The following is a 22,500-nucleotide window of genomic DNA, read 5'->3' on the forward strand; positions in this document are numbered from 1 at the left end:
TTACAGACATTTTGTGACTTAGCATGGTTTAGCACTGATATAATTCTAAGTGCAGTTCATCTCTCTCTCTCTTTCTCTCTCTCGATATGTATATATATTATATAAATGTGTGTGTGTGTGTGTGTGTGTGTGTGTGTGTGTGTGTGTGTGTGTGTGTAAAGCATGATTTGTGTATACCAAGAATTTTTCAAATGTAAATGTATAGTTTGTAAATGTTCAATAATTGTATACAACAAGAAATCAAAACTTTTTTTTAAAAAAAGAAAAAAAAAGAAAGGGGACTGAAAAGGGTAACATTTTTCCACCCTCAAACCTAGGCCAGGCTCTGCAGGCCTGACCAGCGTGTTTTGGGGTTAACCATGCGAAAGTCAAGCAGAGATCTGCTCATGTTTTATTTCTCCAAAGCCGGCTGATGTCAGTGGTGTCGGGGGTGAAAAATGGATCAGTCCGCACGCTTCGACGTCTTGAAATTGAACCTGAAACCACTCTTACACTAGCATTACAGAACTTTTCTTTTCCCCCCGTTGAGGAAGGAAGGCCCGCATACGGATCAGCGGAAAGAAGACCACCCCATTTTGTTCCTTGTTGTTGTTGTTGTTTTATCGCAGACCGCGCGATCAGGTGGTGCCTGGACACGTATTACTATCATATCCCGTCACCTGTGTCTATCGATTTGTCAGCACGCTGAATTGCCGATGACTGTGGAAGAGAGAGAGAGAGAGAGAGAGAGAGAGTGTGTGTGTGTGTGTGCGAGAGATAGAGAGGGAGGGAGGGAGGAAGAGAGAAATGGGGTGGGTTGGGAGGGGTGGGGGGGTAAGGAAGGGAGAGAGAGAGAGAGAGAGAGTGGGGGAGATACCGTAGAACCATTTACATTGTGTGGTCAAGTTCCTTTATTTGTTCTTTTTGGAGAGAAGGTATTTAGATGGCGTGTGTATGTCTGTGTGTATGTTTGTGTGTGTGCGCCCGTGTGTGTATGAGGCAGAGAGAGAGAGAAGAAAAAAAGAGAGCGAGAGAAAGAGAGAGAGGGGGTAGGGGAGGAATGCCATAGTAGCGGTTGAATATTGTGTGGTCGGGTTCCATATGCTGCTTTATTTTTTGCGAAGGATTTTGGATGGTGTGTGTGTGTGTGTGTGTGTGTGTGTGTGTGTGTGTGTGTGTGTGTGTGTGTGTGAGAGAGAGAGAGAGAGAGATTCGCATGGTTTATTTAGTAAAGGCCATGGCGCCTCGCGAAGAGTCGGTCTTTGTGAATAAGTCTTTTGAAACGTGATGTAGGATGGGGAGGGAGGTTCGGTGGTAAACTGAACATATATGCACGCGCAAACATATGTGCACACGCGTGCACACACTAACCAGACATACACGCGCGCGCGTGCGCACACACATGTACCCTCACACAGGCACATGCAAGCAAACAAGCGCACACATATAAACATGGAGAAAGAGAGAGAGAGAGAGAGAGAGAGGGGGGGGGGGGGCGTACGTTGTTTTCTGCAGAAATGGTAAAACACCTGGAACAAGTATTAAGTAGAATGAATGTGCATCACCTTCACTTCTGTGCATGTTGTAATGATTAAACCCACTTCTTTATACTTACGAAATAAAAACAAAGAGATATTACATATACATGCATGTGTACATGTTTGTTGTATTGCTGATCGGATAATAAACACTCACTTAGTAATCAGAACACCGAGACTTCGACAGTAGTTCATATACATGCATGTGTACATGTTTGTTGTATTGCTGATCGGATAATAAACACTCACTTAGGCTAGTAATCAGAACACCGAGACTTCGACAATAGTTTTCGGATTAGTCAATATATTGTTAATCATTATTGTTTGTTTAACCCAAGATTTGTCTGGTTCTGATCATTGAAAATTGTTTCGGTTAGCATGTGACTGATGATACAACAAACTGCACAAAGGGGGGAAAAAAATTGCAGGCGAGATAATTATGGTCATTTCAGAATTAATATTTCTAAATGGTGACCATGTTATAAACCATACGCTCAGAGAGGGCATGTCTGTGCGAACAAGTGAAGTGTGCGCATTGAAGAGACTGCTACACCAACAACAGCAAAACTAGACCCGCTTTCTGTGCAAACAGGATCCGCTGTTGGCTGGACTGAACAGCACTGGGTATGAGAGCGCACGTTCCGAGAAGGATTATGACCAAACAGACGATGTTGTCAGACCGTAGTCTATGTGCCTGAGTGAAAGTGACAGACAGCCAGTGCCGGTGGGTAGGTATTGTGATGGTTTCGTGTCAAGCACAAACGTGGAAGAAAAGAAGACAAACAGCATCAACGGTGTTCTTTGATACACCAAAGTAGCCTGCATCCTAAAAGTGAAACGGCGAAACTCCGAAGAGACATGATCAAATAGCAGGACATTGCGCACAACGATCATTCCCAAACCAAAGCTGTAATCATCAAACACCAAGTCGGACGGATCTCGATTTTTTTTAAACGACTACCGGACGATGCAGAATTGTTAGTGAGATCGGCCATCGGTTTGAGTCCGTTTAGTTTGTCTTCTTCTCCTTTTCTCTGAACTCTCTGAAGTCATTGGCGAGCCGCACAGAATTGTTCACCAGGTTCCTCCAGGTCCGTCGGTTGTGTGTCAAAAAGAAAAAAGGGGGCTGAACTCTTTACAACATCAGTCCCTGGGCTGTACCTTAACGATTCCACAACTGTCCAGACTACCAACATGGCCGACAGCAGAAAGCAGAGTCCAACAAAATCAAATTCCAGTTCCTTCAACGGCAAAAACAAAAAGTAAGCTGTCAGTGAGAGAGACGGGGGGAGGGAGAGAGAGAGAGAGAGAGAGAGAGAGAGGGGGGGGGGGGGACGAAACGAAACGAAAGTGAACGAACGAAATTAAACGAAATGTTTCATTCATGTAAGGCCCAAAGCCAAGGGGTGTGACACATGCACAGTGGTTGTGATGATGATGATGATATGGATACTTATATATAATGCATATCATCGGTCGGAGACCAAGCTCTAGCGCTTTACAAACACGGAGTCATTTGCACTACAGGCTGCCTGTAATGCAACTGTCATACTAACACCACAGCAATATTTTAAACATGTAGTTAAACGCTTCAACAGCAGCAATAAGATTACGAAGTAATGGCATTCAACCTTTTCAAATGTTTTAAAATATGTGGCGAGCTCATAAAGGGTTGTTTCATTTCTAAATGACTACAACAGATTTAATCTGAAACAACAAAGGCTGTCTAAATATTCTGGTTCTGTTAGCTCCAGTCTAACTTCTAAGGTCAACTGAGGCACGATAACAAAACAAAAAAACACATATCTGATCTTCTCTTGTCATATAACGCAAATGACACACCTATTCACACACACCTTCGGATTGTATCTCAGACGAAGACAATCAGTATCGGGCATATCAAATCTGAATTTTGTACCATACGAAAACAGAGTATGGCTGCCGACATGGCGGGGTAAAAACAGTCATACACGTAAAAGCCCACTCGTGTACAAACGAGTGAACGTAGGGGTTACAGCCCACGAACGATTAAGAAGAAAAAATCTGAATTTTGTCAATGCACATTTAATCTACGTGCTCATCGTAATTACAATGTAAGGCTCAGTCTTTAAAAGGGCGGAATCGAGCAAATCTGTCTCCAGCACACACACACACACACACACACACACACACACACACACACACACACACACACACACACACACACGCACGCACGCACGCACGCACGCACGCACGCACGCACGCACACACACACACACACACACACACACACACACACACACACACACACACACACACACACACACACACACACACACACACACACACACACACACACACACACACACACACACACACACACACACACACACACACACACACACACACACACACACACTCACACACACACACACACAGTGCGTGTGTGTGTGTGTGTGACGCACCGTGTGTGTGTGTGTGTGTGTGTGTGTGGGTCAGTCCTACCACCTGCAATCGACTATTCTTTATCTGAAAGGTCTGAAAGAGTTCAAGAAACAATGAATGCATTTGATGCATTGGTTGTCCTTTACATAAGAAAATCTAAGTGAACATGGCGAAAATTTGTAACCCACTTTGTTTTTACCATCATTCTCCAAATTATACAATGCCTGTTAAGCTTTCAGTTGTAGCTTATTTTCTTCAATCAGCATTATTTCTAACCAATACTTAAAACATCTAATATAAAAAAAATTATATGAATTGGAAACCTTTCCAGTTCACCATGCTTGAGATCAATTGGAGTTCGACTGTCAACATTGAAAAAGTGTTTCTATGGAAACAGATGTATTTGTTCAGTTTCAAAGCCCTTCTCAAACACCCGAGGTTTTACCAAAATTTTGGTTGAAACTGGAAATCAAACAGTTTAGTCAACAGACTTAGAGAGCTACAGTTATAGCTTATTTACAACATGGAAAATAATCACAACTGCTTTCTTGGCTCCATTAACTCAGTTTTGGCATACTGAACTTAAAACTGAGTCTGGTTGACCAATACACCTTGAAGTATTCGTGTGCACTGATCACAGTGACACTTTCGTTACTGCATATCCATCTTTCATCGTGTGCCAAATATCCTCCTTTATAACAAACAACAAAATTAGGTTTTTGTCACAAGAAACTTAGCTTCTAATCTTGTTGCAGTCACATACACGCTGTTCTCTTGTCCCTGTAAATTAGCTATTGTTGCAAATAGTAAAACAGTATCATCAGTATAAAGTAGTATGGATAATTCAATCAAGTGAAAATTGACACCATGTCGTCCATTTTTAATTATATGCAAAGTAAGGTCATTAATGAATAAAGAAAACAGTTTGGACTGCATACATCCCCCTTGTTTAACCCCTCGACTACAATGATAATTTAACCCCAGAATCTATTCTCGCTTTTACTTCATGAAAGATGCTTTTGAGATAATAGTACAACTTACCTTTTATTCCATTAACAGCAGCAGCAGCAGCAGCAACAACAACAACAACAAAAGACCATCAGATTTTTTTTGATTTTTTTTTTTTAAAGAAATGGAGTCAAATGCTTTTTCAAAATCAAGAAAGGCAGCACATAACTTCCGATCGTTTGTAAATTGTCTCTGAACTGCAGCTAAAACAAATATATAATCAGTAGTTTTGGGGGTTTTTTAAAAAAATTTTTAAAATCCAGCATGGTATTCTGTTCTTCAGTCATTTCATTCGCTGCTCAGCAGTCTTGTAATGCATCCAGTGTTGATAATAGAACCATACAATTTGCTGTTTCTGTCACATTAAGAAACACCTCTGTAATTATTCACATCATTTACATCGCCATTTTTAAAATAACGGCAATTTTCCGAATGATAACCAGTATCAACCAAATAATTAAACAGTTATAATAATAATAATAATAATAATAATAATAAGTATATTACTACTACTACAACTACTACTACTGATACTGATGATGATAATAAAAAAGAATAATAATGTTAATAATCACAACAGCAGCAACAACTAACAGCGGTCTCTCCAGACTTCTTGAAGAATTCACCAATGAGACCATCTGGACCAGCCGATTTACCAATGCCCAGTCTTTTGATTGTAATGAACACTTCTTCTCTCGATTTTAGCCTGTCACTATCAGCTAACCCTTCTGTTCAACATTAATATTTACTAATATATTTACAGGTATTCGTTTCATCATAACATAGGCTTGATTTTTAACAGTGACATGAAATTCACATGCAATGTTTCATTGACATTTACATTGATCAGACATTCAGTGACAGAAAACTCACCCTGCGTCTCACGTGAATTGATAGAATTAAGGAAGTCATGACAATTTTTCTTCCCCACATCAGCATGGGTGACAGCAGAAAGCAGAGTCTAACGGAGTCCTTCAACGGCAGAAACCAAACGTAAGCTGTCAGTGAAGTAGATAGATAGATAGATAGATAGATAGATAGTAGAGCTAGAGAGGTCGAGAAAATAGAATGGTATTCAGTAAGACCAAACCTCCATTTGAAGGAGTATTGTTTGACCCCTTGACTACACTTAACAAAGTCTGAGATTTTTTGCCCCAGTGCTTATGCTCGCTCTCACTTGAACTGCGGCTAATAACACACAAGTAGTTGATCAGTTATAGTTAAACGTTTAAATAAAATCCAGCTTGATATTTCTATTCTCTAGCGATGTTATTCGTTGTTATCCATTATGGAAGTCTATTCGGTGTTAACACTAGAACCATACAATTTGCTGTTTATGTTACATTAAAAAACCCCAAAAACACCTCTGTAATTATTCACATCATTTACATTCAATGTTAACAATGGAACCATACAGTTTACTGCTTATGTCACATAAAGAAATATACCTACCTCTGTAATTATTCTTATCATTTCTACCCCCTTTTGAAATAATGGCAAAATAAGAAATTCTTTCCGATTTGCCGGATAACAGCCAGTATCGAACATATAATTAATCAGCTTAAAAAATAACAGTGGTCTTCAGTTTTCTAGAAGAATTCACTGACGGGACCATCTGGACCAGTGGATTTACCATTTTTGAGTCTTGTGATTGCCAGAAACACTTCTCTATATATCAGCCTGTAGTACACACACTGTTCATCAGCATCCACAACGTCATCCTCGCTACTTATTCCATCATTTTTTTTTTTCACCCAGAATCTTAAAACCTGACTCTTTCTTTTTTTCCCACCTCAGTGTGGCCGACAGCAGAAAGCAGAGTCTGGCGGAATCTTACAACGGCAAAAACGAAAAGTAAGGTGTCATTGACGTAGATAGAGAGAATAGAATAGATTTTTTTTTTTCAGTAGAACCAAAGCCCCATGCGAAGGTATGTGTTCATGAATCGAATTTTGGAGAACAGTTGTTGTATCCCTTGACGACACTTAACAAAGTCTAATGATTTATTTCAGAGCTTATTGTCGCTTTCACTTGATAACATGTGTTTTTGAGACATCAGTACAACTTACCTTTTATTCCATTTTTCAATCAAACAGGCCATACCAATTTTCTAGAAAATGGAGTCAACGCTTTTTGAAAATCAACAAAGGCAAAACTTAACTTCCGATAGTATACAAATTTCTGAACTGTAGCTGATAACACAAGTAGATGGTGAATTGTAGAATAGTTGGTTAGTTGGGTTTTTGTTTGTTTGTTTTTAAAAAAAAGTTTTTTTGTTTGTTGGTTGTTGTTGGGTTTTTTTGTTTTGTTTTGTTTTGTTTGTTTGTTTTGGTTTTGGTGTTGTTGTTTTTTCAACTTGATAATGTAGTCCCCGGTTATGTTATTCATTTTTATCCATTATTGAAGTCGGTTCAGTGCTACTAATAGAACCATACAATTTGCTGTTTATGTCCCATAAAGAAGTACCTCTGTAATTATTCACATCATTTACATTTAATGTTAATAACAGAATCATACAGTTTGCCACGAATATCACTGAAAGAAATACGGCTGTAATTATTCACATCGTTTACATCCCCCTTTTGAAATAAGGGCAAAATCAGACATTCTTTCCAATTTTTTGGATAACAGCTGGTATCCATAAAATAATTAAAAAGTTTAGATTTTTTTTTTTTAAATGAATAGATAAATAACAGTGGTCTCGCAAGTTTTCTTGAAGAATTCACCAATGACACCATCTGGACCAGCCGATTTACCATTTTTGAATCTTTTGATTGCCAGTAACACTTCTGTATCAGCATGTAGTACACATACTGTTCATTAACATCCGCATCGTCATCCTGGCTACTTTTTCCATCCTTTTTTTTTTTTTTTTTTTTTTTAACCTGAATCTTAGAACCTGACTCAGTTCTTCTTTCCCACCTCAGCATCGCCAACAGCAGAAGGCAGAGTTTGGCGGGATCCTTTAACGGCAAAAACGAAACGTAAGGTGTCATTAGCATAGATAGAGAGAATAGAATAGAATAGAATGTGAAGGGTGTGTGAACATGAATCACATTTGGAGAACAATTGCTTAACCTCTTGACTATATTTAACAAAGTCTGATAATTTACCCCGAGATCTTATTCTCGCTTTCACTTGATTTATAGATGCTTTGAGACAGCAATACAACTTACCTTTTATTCCATATTTCAATAAAAACAAAGCATAACAATTTTCTAGAAAATGGAGTCAACACTTTTTCCAAAATCAGTAAATGCAAAATCTCTTTCGATTGCTTGCAATTTTTTTTTCTGAACTGCAGCGAAGAAAACAAGTGGATTGTCAATTGTAGAATAGTCTTTTTAACCCAGCTTGGTGTTTATTTTTATTTTTATCCATTGTTGATTCAGTGTCAGTAGTAGAACCATGCAACTTGCCGGATAACAACCATTATCAGACAAATAATTAAACAGCTGTAACTGAACAAAAAGAAAAAACAAAAACAGATTCTCCATTAATTTGTTTATTTTATTTTATTATTATTTTTTTTTTAATGAATTCACCAATGAAACCATCTGTACCAGACGATTTACAATTTTAAGTCCTTTGATTGCCAGTAACACTTCTTCTTTATATAACAGCATGTAATGCATATTCTGTTCATGAAAAAGCACACCGCCATCCTCGCTACTTATTCAATCATCTATTTTTGAACCTGAATTCATAGAGCCTGACTGATTTCTTCTTTCTCACGTCAGCATGGTCGACAGCAGAAAGCAGAGTCCGACGGAATCCTTCAGCGGCAAAAACGAAATGTAAGGTGTCACTGACCTAGAGAGAATAGAATAGAACAGAATAGAATAGAATAGAACTCAGTAAAACCAAAGCCCCATGTGAAGGGGTTTGACTCCTTGACTTTGTTCACAAAGCCTGATTATTTTGCCTGAGATAAAATTCTCACTTCATAATGCATGCTTTTGAGACAGTAACAATACAACTTACCATTCATTCCATTTTTCAAGAAAACAGGCTATGCTAATTTTGTAGCAAATGGAGTCAAACGCTTTTTCAACATCAACAAACGCAAAATCTAACTCTCGATTTCTGAACTGTAGCTATTAACACAAGTAGATGATGAATTGTAGAATAGTTGTTTTTTTTCTAGCTTCGTATTCTACTCTCCAGTTGTATTATTCATTTTTATATATTATGGAATTCCATTCAGTGTTAATAGTATAGCCATACAATTTGCTGCCTATGTCACATAAAGAAATGCCTTTGTGATTATTCACATCATTTACATCCCCGTTCTGAAATCATGGCAAGAATTCAGATTCTTTCTGATTTGCTGAATAACAACCAGAATGAAACAAATATAGTTGGAACAGTTTAACCATAATGCATAATGAAGAAAAAAAAAAACTCTCCAGTTTTCAAGAATTCACTGATGAGACCATGTGGACCAGGCGATTTACCCTTTTTTTTATATAATTTTTTTTAGTCCTTTGATTGCCAGAAACACTTCTCTATATATCAGCCTGTATTACACATACTTTTCATCAACATCCACAACGTCGTTGCTTATTTGCTTATTCCATCATCCTTGTTATGTTTTTTTTAGCAGTAATTCTCAGAACCTGACTAATTTCTTCTTTCCTACCTCAGCATCGCCAACAGCAGAAAGCAGAGTCTGACGGAATCCTTCAACAACAAAAAAGAAACGTAAGGTGTCATAGACATAGACAGAACAGAATAGAATAGGATAGGATAGGATAGGATAGGATAGAATTTAATTCAGTAAAAACTAAGCCCCATGTGAAGGTTCGACCCCTTGACTACATTTAACAGTCTGGTGATTTTGCCACAGAAACTGGAGTCAAATACTTTTTCAAAATGAACAAACGCAAGATGTAACTTTTGATTGTTTGCAAGTTGTTTCTGAACTGCAGTTAATAACACAAGCAGATGAAAACTTGTAGATTATTTTTATTTTCTAGCTTGGCATTCTATTCTCCAGATATGTTCATTTTTTATCCATTTTTGAAATCTATTCATTGTTAATACCACTTTTAGTAGCCTATTCATTGTTAATACCACTTTTAGTAGTAGAACCATCAGTTTGCAACTTATGTCCCATAAAGAAGTACCTTTGTAATTATTCATATCATATGCATACCCCCTTTGAAATGATGGCAAGATTATAGATTCTTTCCAATTTGCCGGATAACAGCCTGTATCAAATAGTTAAACAGCATAACTAAAGAGTTACGAAAGGCCCATCCAGACTTATTGAAGAATTCACCAATGGGATCATCTCCACCAGCCGATTTACCAGTTTTCAGTCTTTTGATTGCAGTTACCCCCGAAAACGGAGTTTGGCTGCCTACATGGCGGGGTAAAAACGGTCATAAATGCAAAAGCCCACTCGTGTACATACGAGTGAACGTGGGAGTTGCTGCCCACGATCAAAGAAGAAGACTGCAATCAACACTATTAAAATATATATCTGCCTGTAGTACACATACTGTTCATCACCATCCACAGCTTTTCCTCACTATTTCATCATTCTGTTCCTCACGTGCATCGGTAGAATTTTAAAATAAAAAAAAGTCCAGACTCCGTTCTTCTTTCCCTCATCAGCATGGCTGACAGCAGAAAGCAGAGTCTGACGGAGTCCTTCAGCGGCAGAAATGACACGTAATCTGTCAGTGAGAGAGAGAAAATAGAATAGATTAGAATAGAATTTGATTTTGTAAGTCTGTGTCAAATAATCCACCAGACTAGCAAATTCAGAAATAAAAGCATGAAATCAGAAGGTGTCAGAATGGTTAAGATGCTCAGCTGCCAATACAAAGTCCGTGAGGGTCTGGGTTCGAATCCCGCTTTCGCCCATTCTTCCACGTTTGACTGGAAAATCGAACTGGGCGTCTCGTCACTCGGGTGAGACGATAAACCGAGGTTACGTGTGCAGCACGCACTTGGCGCACTGAAAAAGAACCCATGGCAACGAGAGTGGTCTTCTGGCAAAAGTCTATAGAAGAAATCAACCGGATAGGTACACCGATATACATCAGTGCATACGCTCAAAGCCTGAGTAAGCGCATTGGGTCATGCGGCTGGTCAGGCATCTGCCTAGCAGTTGTGGTGTAGCGTATAAAATGGATTTGTTCAAACGTAGTGACGCCTCATTTAGAAACTGAAACCAAAACTACGTTTATACATACTTACTTTAAGTTGTAATTTGGATCCATCTGTTTTGAAGAAAAAAAAAAAAAGGTTGGCTCGACTATGTTTTCAGACCAAGAAAGAAAGTAGCACCAACATCTTTTCCCATTAGAAAGGTCAAAAGCAAGTGTGGGTTGTGTGTGTGTGTGTGTGTGTGTGTGTGTGTGTGTGCGCGCGCGCGCGTGCGTGCGTGCGCGCGTGTGTGTGCGCGCGTGTGTGCGTGCGTGCGTGTGTGTGTGTTTGTGTGGGTTAAAAAAAGGAAAAAGAATGGCATTGCAGGCATCATCTTGTTTAATAGCATTCAGACAATAAGTAATATCTGCTAACTATGTTCCCCAGAAAGCATTAACTCTATTCAGTGCTTGATTTACGGGCTACATTTACATTGACAAGGTGTTTCGCGGCAGCAGGTTCATCCTGTGCCACATGTGAATTGATAGAATTAAAGAAGTCATGACAATTCTTCTTTCCCACATCAGCATGGCTGACAGCAGAAAGCAGAGTCCAACGGAGTCCTTCAAAGGCAAAAACGAAACGTAAGCTGTCAGTGACGTAGAGAGATAGATAGATAGACATATAGATAGAGATAGATAGAATGGAATCAACTAGAATTTTATTCAGGAAAGCCAAAGCCCCATTTGAAAGGTGTGAACTAGAATCACATTTTGGATGATTGTTTGACCTCTCGACTACATTGTTGATAAGTTTGTCCCAGATCGTATTCTCGCTTTCATTTCATTATGCATGCTTTTGAAACAACAGTACAGCTTACCATGTATAGTTTTTTTCAAAATAAAACAGGCCATGACAATTCCTAGAGACCGACAACATGTTACTTATGATTGCGAATTGTTTCTGAACTGCAGTTAATAATAATGTTTACGCATACCCAGATTCAAACACTCCACTGTTGGACGCCGTTCTTTCTCTGTCTCTGGACCTTGCATTTGGAATGAACTTCCTCTTTCGCTTCGTCAGGTCTCCGCACTCAGCTCTTTCAAGTCTGGCCTTAAAACCCACCTGTTCACAAGATAGCCTCCCTTCCCTGCCTCTTCCTTGTCTTCAGTTTCTTCAATTTTAGAGTTATGCATGCGTGTGAAAGACTGGTGTGAAAGCGCTTAGATTTGTCTCTGCACAAGATTCAGCGCTGTATAAATACTACCATCATCATCATTATTATTAATGCTTCATTTAAATTTAATAAGATGTTCCGCGACAACAAGCCCATCCTGTTCCTCACGTGAATTGGTAGAATTAAAGAAGTCCTGACTCCGTTCTTCTTTCCCTCAACAGCATGGCTAACAGCAGAAAGCAGAGTCTGACGGAGTCCTTCAGCGGCAGAAATGACACGTAAGCTGTCAGTGACGTAGATACATAGAAATCGAGATGAAATGACCGACCGACCGACCGACAGACAGATTGATAGACAGATAGAGAAAACAGAATAGAATATAAATTTATTTAGTAATCCCAAAGCCCCATTTGAAGGAGTGAATGTGAATCACGTTTTGGAGAACACTCCTGTGTATAGTAAACAAAGTCTGATTATTCAGCCCCAGATTGAATTCTCGTTTTCACTTTGTTGTCCAAAATTTTGAGACAGCACTATAACTGGCTGTGATTTTTTTTTTTTTTTTTTTACAGTATAGCGGGCTATATCAACCTTTAAAAAGTGGAGTCGAATGCTTTTTCAAAATCAACAACACAGTATATATCTTCTGGTTGCTTGCAAATTGTTCCTGAACTGCAGCTAATAATGCAAGTATATGATCAATTGTAGATTTGTCTTTTTAAATCTAGCTTGGTATTATATTGTCGTTATATTATTCTTTGTTTTTCATTCTTGCAATCTGTTCATTTACACCCCTCCCCCTTTTTGAATAATGATAAGATTATAGATTCTTTCCAATTTTCCGGATAACCGCCATTATAAAAACAAAAAAACAAAAAAAAAAACAACAAAAACAAAACAAACAACAACAAAACAACAAAACACGAAGATAATAATAATCAAGCGGCTCAGCAAAAACATTAACTATGATCTTTCCAGTTTTCTTTAATGATTTACCAGTGAGACCATGATCTGGACCAGTCAAGTTGCCATTTTTCAGTCTTTTGATTTTACGGGCGCACAAGCCGAGTGGGTACAGCGTTGGACTTTCAAGCTGAGGGTCCAGGGTTCGAATCTCGGTAACTGCGCCTAGTGATTAAAGGGTGGAGATTTTTCCGATCTCTTAGGTCAACATATCTGCTGTCCTGCTAGTGCCCGAACCCACTCGTGTGTATACGTACGCAGAAAATCAGATACGCGCGTTAAAGATCCAGTATTCCATGTCAGTGTTCGGTGGGTTATGGAGACCTGAAAATACACAGCATGTATCAACCACGACAGTGTCATCGGCAAGTCAGTTTTGGTCGTGTAACGGAAAGAAGGAAAGAACACTTCCTCTCTAGCTAGTCGCTTGTCATACACATTCTGTTCATCACCGTTCACAACTTCTTCCTCACTGCTTACGTCATCGTCGTTTTATAGTTCATTTTTGAAATGCCTACACCAATCACCAATAAAAAATGTAAAGTGAATTGATAGAATTATTAAAGAAGTCTTGACTCACTTATTCTTTCCCACACCAGCTTGGCTGATAGCAGAAAGCAGAGTCTCACGAAGTCCTTCAACGACAAAAGTGAAACGTAAGCTGTCCGTGAAAGAGAGAGAGAGAGAGAGAGAGAGAGAGAGATTCAAAAACTTTATTACTCAAGGATAAAGATTTTAGGCATCGCCCAGTCTTCCAATCTGTCCTTGTGACAACAATAACAATAACAACATTAACGATAACGACAACAACAACAACAACAAAAAAGAGAGAGAGAGAGAGAAGAACAGAATTTTATTTAGTAAGATCAAAACCCCATATGAAGGGGTGTGAATTCGGATCCCACTTTGGAAGACAAAACTTGTTTGACCCTTCGATCAGCTGCAGTTATTAAACTTATAGTCTGATAATTTAGTCCTCGATCTTATTCTCGCTTTCACTTCATTGTACACGTACATGCTTTTGAAACAACAATAAAATTGACCTTGTGTTACATGTTTCAGTGAAACCGGCTATACAATTTTCAAGAAAATTATATATTAAAATAAAAATTTACAAAACAACAACACAACATGTGACTTCAGATTGTTCTCTGGAATGCAGCCATTGACACAAGTAGATTGTAGAATAGTCTTTTTTGGAAACCAGCATGATATTCAGTTGTATTCTTTTATATTTATGTCCTGCATTACACAGAAAGGCTTTAGCATTTCTATCTACGGGTTTTCTGTATGCTCTAGATCTTGCTTCTACTTTAATAATCAAACCAACCCTTCTATTTAATATCATTAAAAAAAAATTATCGATATTCATTTCATCATCGTAACACAGACATGATCTTAAAACATGGCATTAAGTCCAGTCAGTGCTTCGTTTAGATTTATCTTGATAAGATGTTTAGCGGCAGCAAGCTCATCTTTTGCATCATATGAATGAATAGAATTAATGAAGTCTTGATTAATGTTTATCTTTCCAACATCAGAATGGCTGACAGCAGAAAGCAGAGTCTAAGAGAGTCCTTATCCAGTTTCTTCAGCGGCAAAAGCAATACGTAAGCCGTCAGTGACGTAGATAGATACATAGACAGATACGTACGTAGGCATAGATAGATATTGGTACATAGATACATAGGCATAGATAGATACATAGATAGCGATATATAGCGGGCTTTTAGTGATGTGTGAATGTAAACTGGAATGTAGCTTTCATATTTTGTGTGTGATCTCTCGATTACTTAAACACGCGTCTTCTAAATGCATATTTTACGTTTGTTTCGTGATCTTGAGCAACACGACCACACGTGATTCTCTCTCAGGGGATAATAAACTTGATAATATAGAAATTCCAAGCGCCATTGTGTCAGTTTGCCCTTGTCTGTTCTGCTCTGTGAGATGTTTCAGGAGGTTGCACATCCCCAAGCATTGTGTTCGTTTGTCTTGATCAATGTGTGTGTGTGTGTGTGTGTGTGTGTGGGAGAGACTCTTTGTGGAGTCTGGACAGAAGACTGGTTCAAAACTGATTCAGGTGTACGTGCGATCAGCGATGTGTTGTGTGGGGGGAGGGGAAGGGAGGGGGTATGCGTTGAGAACGAGTGTGTGCGTTTTGCTGAGTGTGCTCTGTCTGTCGTTCTCTCGCCCTCTCCCCCCCCTTACACCCCCCCCCCCCAATCTCTGTCTGTCTGTCTCTCTCACTCTCACAGACACAGACGCACCCCCCCCCCACACACACACACACATACACACACTATCAATATATCTGCCTATCGGACTTTGCCTTTATCTATGTCTGTCTGTCTGTCTGTCTGTCTGTTTGTCTGTCTGTCTCTCTTCTTCCTCTTCTTCTACTTCGATCTCTTTCTTCGCATGTCTGTCTCTTCCTCGCTCCGTCCCTCCCTCTCTCTGTCTCTCTCTGTCTTTCTCTCTCTGTGTCTCTCTCCACAACTGTCTCTTCTTCTTCTTCTCTTATTCTGCTTCGATCTCTTTGTCTGTCTGTCTGTCTGTCTTGTCTGCCTACCTCTCTCACTCCGTTCTTTCCTCTGCCCCCCTCCCCTCTTCTCTCTCTCTCTCTCTCCCTCTTTTCCTCTCATTCACCCACCCCTTCTGTTCCCATTCCTTTCTCCTTTTCTCTGCCCCCCACCCTCCACACCCCTCTCTCTCCCTCCCTTCAGTCCTCTGCTCCTCACACCTGCACACATAGGCACGCGCGTGCACGTGCGCGCGAACACACACACACACACCTTTTACACACACACCTCTTTCACACACACACACACACACACACACACACACACACACACATACATTCTTAGTATCCCATGCAAGCATGAAACTGGCATGTAATTTCAAGAAGTCCGTCACACTGAGTGGGTGGAAGCCATTGGTTTGGCATCTGCTACCAACTTTGGGCTGTAGTGGCAGGTGCGGATGGTATCAGCCGTGGTTTGTGTAGTAGGCTGGCTGCTGCTGACCGCTGGTAGAATTCTCTTTACAATCAACCACACAAGCATGCATACACAAGCATGCATGTGCACGAACATGCACACACACACACAGACATACACATACACACACACATATGTGTGGACACTTGTCCGTACGCACACACTTGCATGCAAACATGGAAGAATGCAAGTACATGCATGCATACACATGCACGCATGTGCACATGCATGCACTTACACAACACATATATTCACACAACATACACACACATAACACTTATGCGCGCGCGCACACACACACACACACGAATGCATGCACGCGCACACACACACACACCCACACACACCTGTCACCGGGAATGAACTCCCCCACCAAATCCGCCTTAGTAGTAGTAGTAGTAGTTGTTGTTGTAGTAGTAGTAGCAACAGCAGCAGCAGCAGCAGTAGTAGTAGTAGTAGTAGTAGTAGTAGTAGTAGTAGTAGCAGCAGCAGCAGCAGCAGCAGCAGCAGTAGTAGTAGTAGCAACAGCAACAGCAGTAGTAGCAGCAGCAGCAGTAGTAGTAGTAGTAGTAGTAGTAGTAGCAGTTGTAGTAGTAGTAATTGGGTATATATATATATATATATATATATATATATATATATATATATATATATATGTAATGATTACTGTCAGGAAGGAGAAAGAAGGCTCCCAGAATATGTGGTGGTGGTGGTGGTACTGCTGCTGTAATTAATATCAGTAGAAGTATTATTACTATTGTAATTAAATTTTATTATTATTGTTATTGTTATTGCTGTCAGGAAGGAGAAGGAAGGCTCCCAGAAGGGACCCTCCCAGAAGGGACCCTCCCCCACGGACCAGGTGCTGCATGACTGGACAGGGCGGCAGGGCGTGAGCAGCCGGGAGAAGCAACGGAAAGAGGGGATCCAGAGGATTCACAGTGCTGCCTCCACCATCCAGAGGGCCTGGAGAAAGTGAGGGATTAGGGGGTGATGGGGGGAATGTGGGGAGGGTGGGGGGCAGGGGGGAGGGGGGTGATGGGTAGAGGGGTGGGGGTGGAGGTTGGGTAGGGGGGGGGGGTAACTTTCGGTGGTAGTGGTGATGGTGGTTTTGTTTGTTAATGTTGTTGCTTGTTGTTAGTGGTGGTGGTGGTGGTGGTGTTTGTTGTTCGTGGTATGTTTGTTGTTGTTGCTTGTTTCTCTCTCTCTCTCTCTCTCTCTCTCTCTCTCTCTGTCTGTATGTGTATGTGTGTGTGTGTGTGTGTGTGTGTGTGAGCGAAAAAGATAGAGATCTTTTAGAGCAACAGTTATTGTAATAATATTATGAAAGAATGTCAGCGATTAATGTTGCATCTTTTTTTTCTGTTATCATTTATTTCTGTGTTACCCAACATGAATATTACATAGGCACTAGGGCAGAAGGGATCAGACATTCGACTTCCGATCCAGTGTTCACCACTCATCAATGTTCCAGGACCCATTTGGGCACATGGTGCTTAGAATTTCCTTTATCCACCCATGTGTGAGTGGGTACCTGATTTTAACTGGGGAAAGTGAGGATTGGGCTCTGCTTTCCTGTGCCAAGCCCTAGGCACAGTGGATATAAATTCACTGCCCTCATGGGTGTAAAATCTTTACGGACCTTTGAGCTCAACCTTTTTTGAAATCTAATCAATGTAGACATTTTTTTTTGTAGTTAGATTATCTCTGTACATGACCAATTTCTTGTTTCTGTTCGTACCACAGGCATAGAAAAAGAAAGGAAGTGTAAGTACTGTTACTGTTTTCTTGCTGTTGACTTTCTTGAAGAAAATGAATGTTTGTCATGGCTGTTGTAGCTGCTACGTAACAGTTGCATGATCAGTTGACGTTTTTTGGCTCATTAGGGAAAGATCAGCATGATGCTTAAGGTGTGTCTGCGCTTTCACACAATTCTTACACGAATGCACTTGCAAGGGTGTGAACACAACTGCTCACAAATATTGTACACACATATACACAAACTTAAATCCACACTTGCTTGGACACATATATTCAAACCTAGCATTCATATGTGCATGCACACGCACACGCTCACACGCATGCATACACGCACACACACACACACACACGTGTGCGCTCATAGATAGATAGATAGATAGATATAGTTAAAGTATGGCTAGATGGAAAGAAGGATTTATGTGCAATGGGTAGATGCAGATCTCTGTGTTTGCCTCTTTGAGAGAGAAACAGAATGAATGAGAGAGAGAGAATACAAGATACTCCATACATTTATTTTTTATTTACAAAAAACTTTTTTTTCACCTTTTTTTTTCTTTTTTTTTGTGCATATTAATTGCAGTTTGAAATCATCATTAATCTCTGACATAGTAGCCATCGGAGGCGGCAAATCATTCTGTGTTTTCTTTTTTTGTTCTTCCTTCGATCCATGAGATAGTGCGCAGCTAACTCTGTAACTCTGACTGGAATTCCGCAGTCGTTTTGTGCAGTCCTTGATCCTTTTAGTTCACAGAGATAACAGAACTCTGCTTTGTCTGTCTGTATAATTTATCTGTGCCTCTGTTTTGTCTGTCTGTATAATTTATCTGTGCATGTTAGTGCCCGGGGTGTGTGTATGTGTGTGTGTGTGTTTTGTGTGTTTCGTGTGTTTTGTGTGTGTTTGTGTGTGTGTGTGTGTGTGTGTGTGGTGGTTTTTTTTTTTTTTTTTTTTTTTTTTTCGTGTGTGTGTGTGTGTGTGTGTGTGTGTGCATGTTTACCTTGTAGTGTCATGCTTGTCCTTTAGCTTGCCTGTCAGTGTGGCATTGGATCTGTCTTGTGCATGCCTCCCACATGTATCAGTCTGAAAGGGTGGATTCATGTACCCCTTTCAGGATCATTTCTATAAGGGGTATTACAACTGTCAAGGGATCTGAGAGGGGTATTAGTTATTCCACTTGAGTGTCGTTTCATTCAGAGTGTAATTCCCTTCTAGGCAGACAGACAATCACACACACACACACACACACACACACACACACACACACACACACACACAGCTTTAAGTCTTTGGCAGCTTAGCTAAACCAGACAAAGGCTCACCAAGAGTGACTGTGGTTTTGGTGTTTTGCTTGACATGTTCTTCTCTCTTCTCATTTTTCTTTACCTCTTTCAAAAGGCTGGGATTCAATGGCTCTAACCATGGCCCTCTGGTATTCAGACAGGGAGGCACTTCACTGTGAGGAAAGTGTTCTGTTTTCAGTTCATAAATTCGTTCCTGGCAGACAGTTGAACAGGTTTAAGTCTGCATTATGATAACTTACAGAAACACACTTTCACTACACAGTAAGTCAGCATAATTTTTAGCCTTGCTGTCATAGTTGTTTGTGATGAGACAATAGACCCAAGATTCCATATGCACTTGTGCATGTAAAAGAACTCACGGTAACAAAAGGGTTGTTGTCCTTGGCAAAAGTCTAGAAAAATCCACTTTGATAGTAAAACAAACATTTGCAGACAAAAAAAAAGAAAAAAAAAATCTGGGTGGGACTACACTGTGTGTGTGTGTGTGTTCAGTGTGTTTGTGGATGTGTGGGGGTGCATACCCCTGTCTATGATTTGTACTACTAACACCCTTGGAAGAAACTCTTCCTTCCCCCCCTCCCCGCCCCCGCCCCCGCCTCCCCCACCCCTTCCCCCCACCCACAAACACACACATGGGCACACAAGTACCTTCATGAGCATCAACAATTTTTATTTGACGCATCTCAGATAAAACAGGCTGGAGGGAAAGTTCATCGCCTGATCCTTTCCATGACGTCCGTAGATGCAGGGCACAGAGTCAGCAATCAATGTGATTATCAGTTTTGGGCAGTTGTTCGGTTCAGACCTTGAGACAGACGGTAGTAGTTCACACAGAGATAATCACAGCATGACGTATGTAGCGTATGCATCTCTCATGTCGATGATGCATGGTGATGATCATTGTTCACTTTGCTCTCACTCTTTGCACCCCCCTTTTGGCACTGTTCTTGATTACCGTCGTGGAGTCTGCTCGACGTGCTCTCACTCTTTGCACCCGTGCTTGCTGTTGTTTCTGTCGGGGACAGGAGAAGAAATAACAAGACGGTACACGGTGTGGTTTGATAAAAAAAAAAGGGGGTGTGGGCAGAGTCTGACCTTTGGTCACACACACACACACACACTCATACACACACACACACTCACACACTCATGCACGGGCGTGCGCACACACACACACATGTATGTATACAGTGCATCCCTACCTCCTCTAACAAAGGTCATGCACACACATATACATACACACACACACACACACAGGCACATAAACACACATGCATACACACATACACATGCTCACACACACACACACACACTCACAGACACACACACACATGAACACGTGTGAGCAAAAGTGACCATGGCACACACACACACACACACACACACACACACACACACACACTCTCTCTCTCTCTCTCTCTCTCTCTCTCTCTATTCATGCCATTTACATGCACCCTTAATAAAAGTTACAATGTCAAACTCTGAATACACACACAAGCCACATTCTCAATGCAAACGTTGACCGACATTGAGATGGACAAAAAGATTGAACAAGAGGAAGAATAGATTTGTGTGTCATTCAACACTGTTGCATAAGTGAACAGAAGAATTAGTGACAAGTCAGTTTTCTTAGCTTTTGTGATTTTATGTTCACATCATTTAATTCCCATTTTTTCTTTCTGGTCCATATATTTGCAAAAAAATATTATTGTGTATTAGTTATTTGATAGGATGCCTGATTGGTGCATATTAAGTTATTTGATAGGATTTTTAAAAAAATTAAAATTTATTTATTTATTTATTTTATTAGTTTATTATTTTTTTCTCAAGGCCTAAGTGTATTGGGTTATGCTGCTGGTCAGGCATCTGCTTGGCAGATGTGGTGTAGCATATATGCTGATACGATAGGATTGATTGTGTGCTGAGTCACTTCATAGATTGCTTATTCAGTCAGCAGGCTGTTGGTTGTTCTGTTTATTTGTCTGTTTTTGTTGTTTTTTTTGTTTATGATGTGCACACATGCAAGTGTGGGTACTAGGTTTTTGTTTGTTATTCTTTGTTAGTCTTATTTCATTATGCGTTATTGTTGATGTGTTGGTGTTTGTTTATTGAATTTTTGAGTTAGTATGGGTGTTTTTCTTTTTTTCTCTTTTTTTTTTCAGTATGTTTTTATATTTCAAGGTTATTTTTCATTTGTTGCCTATTTATTTATTAATTACTTTTTGAAGTAATTTATTTATTTGTTTGTTGCTATTTATTAATTTTCTAATTATCTATTAATTATGTATTGATCTATTTATTTATTTATTTTCTGGGTTATTTGGCATTGAATGAATAAGCCTCAGCATAAGACATTGTATATATTTAATCATTTATTTTCCTATGTATTTATTTTGTTTAGTATGTATTTAATCATTTATTTACCTATGTATTTATTTTGTTTAGTATGTATTTGATCATGTATTTACGTATGTATTTATTTTGTTTAGTATATATTTAATAATTTATTTACCAATGTATTTATTTTGTTTTGCATTGAAGGAAAAAACATTGGCACACAACTTTGTATTTATTTGTTTATTTATTTATTAATTTCTTTATTTACTGATTTGTATTTATTTTGTTTGGTGTTGAAGGATGAAGCTTGGGCACAGAACTTCTTGTTTATTTATTTGTTTGTTTGTCTGTTTTGGTTATTTTGTTTGGCTTTGAAGGAGGAAGCATCACCACAGAACCTTGGTGTGTTTTTTTTGTTTTTGTTTTTTATAGGTTTTTTTTAAACTTATTTATTCATTTATTTGTGCATTTATTTATTTATTATTCATTTTTTTGTTTGATGTTGAAGTGGGAATCGTCGATACAGAGCCACAAAGCAGTCAGAGAACGACATGAAGCAGAAACGACTGCTGATCTCCCTGACAGAGTGGGAGAGGGAGATTGCCGCTGTGACTATTCAGCTGGCTTGGAGGAAGTTCTTCAGGTATACCATTGTTTCTCTTGCTTCGTCTTTGTTTTGCTGCCTCGACATCTCCACTGTTTCAGTGGAATTACATTCATGCTGCTCAGTCTGAGTTTGCTTGTTTGTTCGAATGAACAGTCATAATTTGAATGTAAGTTTCCATTTTAAGGCCTTTGTCAATCATACTACTGTCAGTTCTGTTCAGAACTAACTGTTTACTGAAGCAACATCTGAATTTGTCGTTTCTCTTATTCTCTCTTGCTTTGACTACTGTACCTCTGTCTTGTCTGG

The 22,500-nt window shown here is 39.5% G+C and overlaps 1 protein-coding gene across 3 annotated transcripts in view; it reads left to right on the top strand.

The window, feature by feature from the left end:
- LOC143280346 (uncharacterized) overlaps positions 1 to 22,500 on the top strand; it is a 103,250-nt gene that overhangs the window by 61,274 nt on the left and 19,476 nt on the right. For 2 of the 3 annotated variants that reach the window (XM_076584995.1, XM_076584983.1), the window contains exons 19-21: positions 16,992 to 17,165; positions 17,937 to 17,957; positions 22,096 to 22,230. In XM_076584995.1, the coding sequence (XP_076441110.1) occupies positions 16,992 to 17,165; positions 17,937 to 17,957; positions 22,096 to 22,230 (330 nt within the window). The remainder of the gene's footprint in view (positions 1 to 16,991; positions 17,166 to 17,936; positions 17,958 to 22,095; positions 22,231 to 22,500) is intronic. The other variant, XM_076584989.1, reaches the window with a different exon arrangement.

This window comes from Babylonia areolata, chromosome 1 (genome assembly GCF_041734735.1).
Source record: "Babylonia areolata isolate BAREFJ2019XMU chromosome 1, ASM4173473v1, whole genome shotgun sequence".
In the NCBI taxonomy this organism is placed as follows: Eukaryota; Metazoa; Mollusca; class Gastropoda; order Neogastropoda; family Buccinidae; genus Babylonia; species Babylonia areolata.